Source organism: Dermatophagoides farinae, chromosome 10, assembly GCF_024713945.1.
Source record: "Dermatophagoides farinae isolate YC_2012a chromosome 10, ASM2471394v1, whole genome shotgun sequence".
In the NCBI taxonomy this organism is placed as follows: Eukaryota; Metazoa; Arthropoda; class Arachnida; order Sarcoptiformes; family Pyroglyphidae; genus Dermatophagoides; species Dermatophagoides farinae.
In genome coordinates, this window is record NC_134686.1 from 917,424 (window position 1) to 928,847 (window position 11,424).

Consider the following 11,424-nt stretch of genomic DNA (forward strand, 5'->3'; position numbering starts at 1 on the left):
CCAACAACAGCTACTATTTTTGACCAACACAATCAAATCAGATCAAATAATAATAATAATAAAAAAAGGAAGCTATCTATCGATCACAACATTGGTAAAATCATCATCATCATTCATCATCATTGATCAACAATCATAAATCGACCACACCAAACGACATTCACATATTATATGAGATATTAATAGCGACAAAAACAAGTTTTCCATTTTCCACTTCTCATATATATATATTCTAATTATACAAAACAATTGATCTTGTTGTTGCTTTATTTTTATACATTTTGATGATGATAATATACCAGTCTAGACACGAAAATTTGAAATCAATCGATCTGATCAATCAATAAAATTTTTCATTTTTTTTTTTGGTGGTGGTGGCGGTTTGTAAAAAAATTCTCTTTGCCAGTCATATCACCAAAAAAAAAAAAAATCGATTGTTTTTCTCTGTATGCCATTATTATGAATTTGAAAATTTTTTTTTTAAATCATAAAAACGACAACAATAATATGACACATATTATTGTCATCATGCACTATTTTTTTAATTATTAAAAGAAAAATTCTTTGGCAACCAAAAAAGAATAATTGAATTCTGGGCGCCTAAAAAAAAAAAATTGTTTCGGTGTGCGTGTGTGTGTACATGTTGACAACAAGAATATATGCGTGCATGTTTAAACACACACACAGAATAATGCGAATAGATAGAATTTAGAGATAATTTTTCACTGGATGACAAACAATCATTGGCGCATATCGGAGCGCGCAGTTTGTTATTATATGTTTTTATATTATGTCATCAATTCGTCTGTTTATGTTTGTTGTTTTTTTTTTGAATGTATGTGAATTGGACCATGCAGAATAGAATATTCTGACCACTATGAATTTTTTTTTGTCATTGTGAACTATTCCATAATCATTTTTTTTGTTTTCTCATCATCATTGGTCATTCAAAACTGGCCAAGCTAGCTAGCTAGCTGGCTGGCTGGCTAGCTGAATGGCTATTTTGATGATGATGATGATGATGGTGGCCTGATATTTTTCTTTGCCCCCCCACCCAGGATCAACTAACTTTAACTCTTCACATTCAAACGGATTCCAAATTGGACAAAAAAAACGGTCGGTTGGTCGGCCGTTTTTTTTTTTCTTCCATTGAAAAACCATCATCATCACTGCCGCGCACGCTTCTATTTCTCATTTATTGTTTGTTTGTTCTACTATCATCTATCTCTGTCTGTTCATGTGGTTGTGATCATTTGGTAGTGGTGGTGGTGGTGGTTTTTTTTTTCGGTGCGCTTCACTCGCGCTTTGCTTGCTTTCTTTTGGCTTCATCATCATCATCATCATCAGAAAAAAAAGAAAAGAAAATTTGTCGGTTTGGTTTCCACAAACACACACACACACACACTTGATCGATCGGTTGGTTGGTTTTTTTTTCTATTTGCATCACAATCAATAATGCTTCTTCGCTGTTTGTGTCTGCTGAGCCAGTTATGGAGTTTTTTTTTCATCATCATCAATTTTTGAATTTATTATCGTTGAAAACAGACAAAAACAAATAACGTCTTTTTTGTGTTTGTGTGTGTGTGTTAGTCATCAATTTCTTTAAGTTTTCATCATTTTTTTTCTTTTTTTTAGTATTTATATGTGACAATCATAATCTCGGACCAAAAAACAAAACAAAAAAAAAACATTTGATATTAACCCAATTTCTTTATGGATGGCCTTCGCGCCATTCTTTTTTTTTTACTTCTATTGATCAGTTTTATATTTATAATCAATTAATCTACATGTGTAACCATATCAACAATCAACAATCATCATTGAAATCCCCACCGTCCAAATTTAAGTGTGTTATTATTAATGACAACAACAACAACAATCATATATTTGTTAGTAGATTTGAATTTTTTTTTTTCAGAATCAGAATTAATTTGATTATTACAATTTATTGATTTGTTTGTTGTAAATTTTTTTTTTTAGGTTTATTATTGATATTCAAATTCAATAGAATTTTGTTTCATTCCAAAAAAAAAATCGAATCAAATCAAATCTAGAATCGAATCTTTGTTTTGTGTGAATAAAACATAACATACACACACACACAAATAAACAACTGTGATACATTCTTCTGTTTGATTATCATTCGAATTTGAATAAATAAAGCAAAAAATGGCATCCAACACCAATGTAAGCGTTGCCGTTAGGTATGTATTATGATAATTATCAATCTAATTGATTGATTGATTGATTGATTGTTTTTTTTGTTGTTGTTGTTGGTGGTGGTGGTCTACAATAGAATTCGGCCAAAATTACAACGTGAAGAAATTGATATGTATAATATTTGTACTCGGTGTACACCTGGTGAACCACAAGTTTGGCTTGGTGATGATAAAGCATTTACATTTGATCATGTCTTTGATATGTCTTCTAAACAATCAGAAATTTATGATGCTTGTGTTACATCACTAATTGAAGGGTAAGTTTTTTTTCGGTTTTTTTCAGATATCGTTATCTAATTATCGTTATCAAAATGACAGTTGTTTCAATGGCTATAATGCAACAATACTTGCATATGGTCAAACTGGATCAGGTAAAACCTATACAATGGGTACTGGATTTGATGTTACATTTCCACAAGAACAAAGGGGTATTATTCCTCGTGCTGTTGAACATTTATTCGAAAATATCAATAAAAGACGTGATCAAGCCAAAAATGATGGTCTTCCAATGCCTGAATTTAGTATTAGTACACAGTTCATTGAAATTTATAATGATGAAATTATTGATCTGTTGGCCGAAAATCGAAACAAACGAAATCGAATACGTATTATGGATGATGAAGGCATTGTATTGCTTGGTGTTGAATCAAAATCCGTATCTACTAGTGATGATACAATGCATTGTCTGAAATCTGGTTCATTATTTCGTACAACAGGCGCTACATTAATGAATGCCGAATCATCAAGATCACATGCAATTTTTACACTTTTTATTAAACAAACACGTATAGATTTAATCAAAAAAGAGGATGATAATGAAACGCCTGAACAAGAAGTAATAACATTAACTGCCAAATTTAATTTTGTCGATCTTGCCGGTTCTGAACGTCTTTCTCGTACTGGTGCCGTTGGTGAACGTGCACGTGAAGGAATATCAATAAATACCGGATTATTACATCTTGGCAATGTGATATCAGCATTAGGTGATCGAACAAGAAAAATGACACACATACCATATCGTGATTCAAAATTAACACGTGTACTACAAGATTCTCTTGGTGGTAACAGTGTTACATTAATGATTGCCTGTATTTCACCATGTGATAGAGATTTTGTCGAAACATTAAATACATTACGTTACGCTAATCGAGCCAAAAATATCAAAAACAAAGTCACAGCCAATCAAGATTCACAGACACAACTTATTAATGAATTACGTCGTCAAATTATGCAATTACAGCTTGAAAATCAAGAACTACGACAGGGTAAATTATTTGTCAAAAATGATGGCGAAGTTGAATTGAATGATGTTTATCATGAAAATGAAATGCTACGAAGAGAATTGAACAATGCAAATGTTCGTATCAAAGCATTGAACACACGATTGACCGATGTAAATGATGAAAATATTAATCTGAAAGAAAATTTGGTCAAATATCAGATTGCTAATAATGATGGCGGCGGCGGTGGTGGTGGTGGTGGTACCAGCATTACGAATCAAAATGCAAATGAAGATGCAGCCGAATCTTTTATTAAAGCATATCTAAAAGAAATCAGTGATTTACGTTCAAGAGTTGTTGAAAGTGAACATCTTATTACTCATTATCGTAAACAATTGAATCGTACAACGAATGATGAATACGAAACGAATGGTGGAATGGACATTATAGAAAAGGCTAAACATGATGTTGAATTGGGAAAATCTTTTTATAATCAATTGAACCATTCAATGAGCTCACCAGATAGCAATGGTAATCGTGTCACAGATTTACATGATGATGATCAAGAGGATTTCTCTGAAGAAGACAATACTGAAGATTTTGAAACAAAACTAGCAAATCATAATGTTGAATTGGCCAATCTAATGGAAAGTTTAGCTTCTAAGGAACGTTTAATAGAAGAATTTGAAGCTCGTGAACGACGAATCATTGAATTGACTGAACAATATGAACAGAAAATTGTTAGCTTCAAAATGAAAATCAAACAAATTGAAGAAGATCGTGATAAATTGATGGGCAAAATTAAAAAAGAAAACAAAGATGATCATACATCGAAAGCAAAGAAAGAAGAATATGAAAAACGAATATCCAATCTACAGGCTGATATTCGTAAATATGAAAATCTTAAACGTGAACATAAGAAAATGTTAAGCCAAGAATCGATTAGTAAAGAGCAGCTGAAAAAACTACGACAAGAAGTTCTTGAAGCAAAACAACATCGTGTCAAATTGATTGCTCAGATGCGTGAACAAATGGGTAAACATAATAAAGAATTGCTAAGGAATCGAATTATGATCAATAAATTAACACGTGAAGATCAGAAAAAGGACATGCAAATTCGTAATCTTGAAACGCGATCAAATCAACAGAAGAAAATATTACAACGTCGCGAAGAAGAGATTAAAAATCTAAAACGATTAGCACGACCTGCTTATAGTGATCGTGTGGGTGGCCGTTTCCGACGTTACATGAATGGCGGCAGTACACCACAAAAAGCACGTGACAAATGGACACAATTTGAACAGAAATTCAACAAAATTGTCGCACTTCGTACACAATTTGAGCTTGAAGAGAAAAAATTGACCCGCTACTATGAAGATAGACAAGAATCAATCGACCTGTTGAATACATTGAAAGAAAACAATAATGATTATGATTATTTTGAATCGGTCAAAGAAAACATTGAATATCTGGATCAATGTATCAAAACTAGCCAAGGAATCATCATGCAATCGGAGGATGAAAATCTCAACATTGATCAATTGTTCGATAAACTTGATCCAGATGAAACGGAATATATTTTGAATAAATTGGCAAATAGTGCAATCAATCATGCTATCGTTGCATCTCAACGTGATGAAGAGCTTAAAGAAAAGGATGCTAGATGTAAAAATTTAACCGATGAATATGTTGCCCGTAGTCAATTATTGGATTATTTGATTGAAACCAATAAACTTCAACAACTGGTAAGTATATAAATACACACACAAAACAAGCTAATCTGAATACTTTTTTCTTTTCTCTCTCTCTCTCTCTGTCTCTATTACCCATCATTTTAGAAATACGAAAACGATAATTATGATGATGACATATTACCACATATTTCAGACATTCCACCTTCGAATCCAAAATATCGTCGATTAACAAGAACACCGGCTGAATTATTGTTACCACCACAAAGTCAACAAGAACAAGAAATTAAACATCAACAATTGGAAATGAATAGAACATTTTGGCTGATTAAAGACAATGATAAAAACAATATTGATCAACAACAACAACATTGTGATTCAAATTCGTTGATGATACAAAGTATGTATGAATCTTCGAATGCTGCTAATACTATTTCTTCTGCTGGTGGTGTAAATCCAAACAAATCGAGCTTAAATGGTGGTGGTGGTGGCTGCTTCTGCTGTTCCGGTAGTATGTCATGTATCGAATGCATCTTCACTCAAGTAAGTGTTACATTTTTTTTCCTTCTTAATAATTTACTATATGTATCTATATGTGCAATGATTTTAATTTGTCCCATTGTTTGTCTTGTCTCTCTGTGATCGTCTTTGTTTTGCTTTTTGTCTTTGTTCTATTATTGTGTGTTTTTTTTATTGATTTGAACAATCAAAGAGAATTGAATGACATGTCAACAACATGTGCATCATCATGTAGTTCTTCTTCTATACCGACTAAAATGATTTCACATCATCATCATTATCTTTTATCACCACATTTGATGAGACGTAGGATTCCATCGAATAATAATAATAATCATCAATATCATATCAACAACAACAACAACAATAACAATAACAACATCAGCAGCAGCAATCATTTGATGATGAATAATAATAATAACAATAATAATCTGACATCATTTAAAATGAATCGTTTTATGCGTAGCACTAGCAGCAACAGCAACAGCAGCAGCAATAACAACAACAACAATGATCATCATCAAAATTATGATTCAAATTATTGTCGACCAAATGTTATGTAAGATTGATGATGATGATGATTGTGTTTGTGTGCTTTTTTCTTTATCCTTTAAAAATTTAGCTTTAGATTTATATAATTGTCTTTTTCGATAACCGGATTTTTTTTTTAAATTAATCCTTTCTAATCAATGGAATTTTTCTATATTATTATATCACAGTGATACTTTTAACATTAATGAATCGTCAACAGCAGTAACTGGTACACCGCCCGGATCACCATCAATAAATCGTCGAATTAATCGTGAAACAACAAAATCATCAACATTGATGTGTTCATCTATGAATAATGATTCGGATGTTTTTTCTCGATTGACTGGTGCCTCAACAGTTAGTAATCAAGTGGAAAATAGGTATGCGCCCTGACAAACAACAACATTTTTGACATGTGTCATCATTAATTTTTTTTTTAATCTTCGTTCTTTTCATTAATCCTAAAAAAAATATATATATATAGCATTGGTCAAATATTACCATGTACGACGGCTAGTAGTAGTAAAGCAATCGATAAACAATTTCCATTGACATGTACACATAGCGTAGGTGAGTGTAAAATTCTAAATAATGATAATGATGTCAAGATTGGTTTTGATAAAAACAATGATGATGATGATGATGGTGATAAAAATGATCATGCCTTATCGACAAATGTTGAATGTAGAATCATCATGGATATAAAACCAACAACAACAACAAATAATAGAAATATCAAATCTACAAATAAATCAAAAATAATAAAACGAAATAAAACAACAATGGCCATTGTTGATGATAATTCACCAACAACAAATTCATCTAATCATCATCAAATACAATCATCATTTTGTAATACTTGTGAAACATGTCAAGATGGTGTTTGTACTAGACGAAAAAAAAGATTGAATTTTCATTAATTCATCATGATGATGATGATTTATAATACAATGCGACGACTGATGGCGTTTGTGGTGGTGGTGGTGCATAATCACATAACTTATAAAAAAAACATACATCATTTTTTTTCATGTCATCATCATCAAACATATAAATTAATTAATTAATTCAATTTTTATCAATATAATCAATAAATTGATTAAATTTCAAATTTTTTTTCCATATTTTCATTTCATTCCTCTTTGTAATACCGCAAAAATTGACCGCAACAAAAAAAAATTAATTAATGTTTTTAATAGTTGGACATAGACGAGCAGTATTATCAGTGACAGCTACAAAAGAAGTATTATTTAGTGGATCAAAAGATTGTACGGCAAAAATTTGGGATCTCAACCAATGTACAGAAGTATTTTCATTGAATGATCATCCAGATGCTGTTAATGTTGTACGATATGAAGAATATAATAAATTAATTTTCACTTGTTCCAAATCGATCATTAAAATCTGGGATCCACGCCAAAAACCAATTAATTGTGTACGAACATTAAGGTATGTTTAATTGTTTGTTTGTAAAGCATATCATTCATTTTTTTGTTTGTTTGTTTGATTTTGAATATAGTTCAACAGGTTTAACAACAGATCTTGGTAATGATATTTTCATTTATGATATACAACTAAGTGCCGATGGTTCGATTCTGTTTTCAACATCCGATCGTATTGTTCGTGCATGGGATCTACGAAAATTTCAACCAATTTCTAGGCTAAATACTGGCCATAATTCATTGGTCACATGTTTGGCCGTTGATGATGATGAAATCAATGATACACGTTTAGTCATCACTGGTTCAAAAGATCATTATATAAAAGTTTTTGAATTGGAACAAAATCTAAATGGAATCTATGTACCAAAATATACATTACAGCCACCACATTATGATGGTATACAAGCATTACGATTGATAAATAAAGGCCGTTTCCTGTTTTCTGGTGGTCGTGATGGTTATATTAAAAAATGGGATCTTACAGCACAAAGTTGTATGGCCACATATAGTAATCGTGGTTGGGTATTAGCATTGGATACATTCTTACAAGAAACTGTTCTATTATCAGCATGTCGTAGTGGCTATCTTCGTTTATGGAGCACCGAAAATTGTCATTTATTTGGCGAAATACAAGCACATCAAATGGCCGTCAATGATATTGCCACCATACAGCAGACAATATTCACGGCATCAAATGATTGTACAATCAATTTATGGCAACATCGTGATAGTAGTCCTATTGAAGATATTATTAGCCATTAACAAATAATCATCATCTTTCATCTGTCAATCATTTATCCAATCATCAGTATTTCTACATACACACACACACACACACACACTAGAATATCACACTTTTTTTTGTATGCTACAAAAACAAAACAAAAAAATTAATAACAAATCATCATCACTATATTTTTGTAGGAAACACAAACTAATTTTTGACTAAAAAAAAACAAAACAAAACAAAACAAAAACGACAAACAAACAAACAAACAAAATCTTTTTATTTATTTTTATTTATAAAATAATTTATAATAATGTTCTCTCTCTCACTCTTTTATGAAATAATAAAAAAAAAAAGAAAAATCCTTGTGTGTAAATCGACTAGGATCAAATTTTAAAAATGTCCAAGTGTGATTGGCTTTGTTTTTTTTTTGTTTTTTATACAATTTGATTTGATTTGAATATATAAAATTGGCGTATTGATTGAATCACATCACAGACTGAATGAATGAATGAATGTTTTTTTGTTTTGTTTTTGTTTTTTTACATTGAATATCGTCCAATATTCCGGTAAGAAGTACGTTCATATGGTGGTAAATTATGGCTATTAAAATATTCATTATAGATTAATTTACCAAGAAATAAATGAAATATAATGATTAAAAAAATCATTGCTATCCAAAAAAAATTGGGTAAACCACCAAGTGAATGGCCATAACGATGTAAAGCAATTGTCTGATGTTCATGTGGTGGTGCTTCACTAATTTCTTTCACATGAATTGAATGTTTTAATTCTTGTACATGTTCACGATCAGATGTTATATAAAGTAATGGTGTTAATGGTTCAGTTAATTTTACTGGAAATTCTTGTGCAATGGATGTCAGATGTATTGGTGCATCCAAACAACCAGCATCACAAGCATAATATTCTTTTAATTTATCTAAGAATAAAAAATGTTTAATGGTGGTAATTAGATCATCAATTGATAAACTTACTATGATTTTCAATGGAAACACGAATCAAAGCTTTGTTTTCATCATTAATGATAACACTAATGTTGAGCAAAGTTTTATCATCATACATTAAACGTCGAATCAGAAATGATCGTTGAAGATCATTTGGATGTGAATGAAATTCAATATGTCTTGGTGTGAAACGTAAACCAATCAAACTGAGCACAAATGCTTGAAGAACATTGCCAGCACTTGATTTCATTAAATGTTCACAACTTTGTTTTTCTAATGTTAAAAACCATAATGAAATTACACGATAAAGATCGTTAACAGAATCCAGACGGTCCCATAAACGAGGAGCCTGAATTGAAAAAAAAAATTTTTGAGTTAATGAAACAATTTGGTCAATTTAATTTACATACATGCAATGTAGAATGGCCATTATAACATCGATCTGGCCGATAAATCAATGATCGATTTATTGTTTCTAAATTTGTTAATTCGTTGCTAAAATTTTCCAATATAGAATTACTCTGTTGATTCGATTGATTTGGCAATAACATTGGACGTTGAGATAGCATATAATAAAGTGTAGCATTTATCTGATATCCATTGACAACGTTTGGAGCATGTGAATGTGAAATACTAAAACCTGAAGACCAAATTTTTTCCCATGCATGTTCATGATATTGTTGCAGGGCTGTATCGGAAAAATCAACCAATTTTTTGACCGTTTCTCGTAATGAAATTTTTAGATCTGGTATTGCAGCTTGCATTTCGGATTCATGACTAAAAACACCAGTATAATTGATAAACGTATGGACGGATAATGAGAAACGATCATTTGGATGTACTTCGATTGTGTCATGCAACGATGGATATGCAATTGCAATTGCTTGTGCTTTTGATAGTCGATTGGATTGTTTTTTGCCACTATGATTTTCGATGCTATGCTGTACTGGTGCAACAATCATTGAATATTCACGATGATCTTTGGTGGTCACACCAATAGGCTTACTAACGACAGATTTATTTGACCAACGAGATAAAGTCAATATAACCGGAGAATTCTGATTTGGAAAAAAAACCAATAACATCGTAATGAATATATAAATCATAATTATGGTAATGAAACATACATACCGTAGGATTCGAAATACGAATGTTCTGCGTAAACAACACTGGTATTAAACGATGAGCGGAAAAAATCTCATGAATCGAAATGATACCGCCACCATAATTGCTGCAGGTAAATTTTTCAACAATTCCCTTACGATAACGCGATACGTAAGCAGCTAATAAAAATAAAAATTGATTATCAATAAATTAATTAATCAATCAATATCCATACATTTAGTATGAGTTCCAAATTCGCCCACATTAATAATCGGATCGAATGGTATGAATGTATCGAGAATACGTTTGCCCATTATATGAAAACGTGCACCATTTTCTAAATTTTCGACTGGAGCAATGGAAAATTTTCCATTGCCAACAAATGGAATAAAAGAATTTTTTGATATATCATTGATACTCGGATAGTAAGTAGTTCCAAATGATGATGATGATGATGATGTCGGTTCTACAACGGTGGGCAACGATGCTGATGATGGATGATTTTCGAATGGAATCCAAACACTGGAATCGGAAGATTCAATTTCGTAATGAAATGATTGTACAAATTTATCGATACATTGAGAAGTGAAATCTGTGGTGAAAATATTCGAAATTAAAAAAAAACAACGAAATAAATAAACAAACAAAATAAAGTGTTCGTACCTTCTTTTTTCAAACGGGTAACATTTAATCGACGAAAAACCAATGATATTAGATAAATGACCAAAAGTATTCCACATATCATAAGAATGGAACGTTTTCGCCTACCAAAAAAAAAAAAACAAAATTGGATTTATTATGAACAATATGACTGATTGAATAACTGAATAATTACAAAAACAATTTATCATGTCGTTTCAGACGACGAGAATTGAAAAATTCAAAATAATCACGTAAAGACATGATTTCCAATCAGTATATAGATGATGAAAATAAGATCTGATCTGGTTCACTGCAAACCGTTGGATTATTTTAAGAATCCGTCATTCTTATCATTGTTGGATTG

General features: G+C 31.2%; 2 protein-coding genes across 2 annotated transcripts; one reads left to right on the forward strand and one right to left on the reverse strand.

Moving 5' to 3' along the window:
* The first annotated feature begins 833 nt into the window (after positions 1-833).
* Klp31E (kinesin-like protein 31E) lies at positions 834-8,747 on the forward strand. The gene is made up of 10 exons (XM_075734601.1): positions 834-1,889; positions 1,981-2,204; positions 2,297-2,476; positions 2,538-5,184; positions 5,278-5,768; positions 5,843-6,169; positions 6,411-6,560; positions 6,665-6,750; positions 7,380-7,629; positions 7,700-8,747. The coding sequence occupies exons 2-10, from the start codon at positions 2,170-2,172 to the stop codon at positions 8,382-8,384; spliced, it is 4,851 nt and encodes a 1,616-aa protein (XP_075590716.1). The 5' UTR covers positions 834-1,889; positions 1,981-2,169; the 3' UTR covers positions 8,385-8,747.
* Positions 7,359-11,394, reverse strand: LOC124490599 (uncharacterized protein KIAA2013 homolog). Its single transcript, XM_047053124.2, has 7 exons — positions 11,254-11,394; positions 11,082-11,182; positions 10,654-11,010; positions 10,446-10,597; positions 9,725-10,372; positions 9,345-9,663; positions 7,359-9,289 (listed from the first exon to the last, which is right to left on the reverse strand). The coding sequence occupies exons 1-7, from the start codon at positions 11,319-11,321 to the stop codon at positions 8,892-8,894; spliced, it is 2,043 nt and encodes a 680-aa protein (XP_046909080.1). The 5' UTR covers positions 11,322-11,394; the 3' UTR covers positions 7,359-8,891.
* Positions 11,395-11,424: the final 30 nt, after the last annotated feature.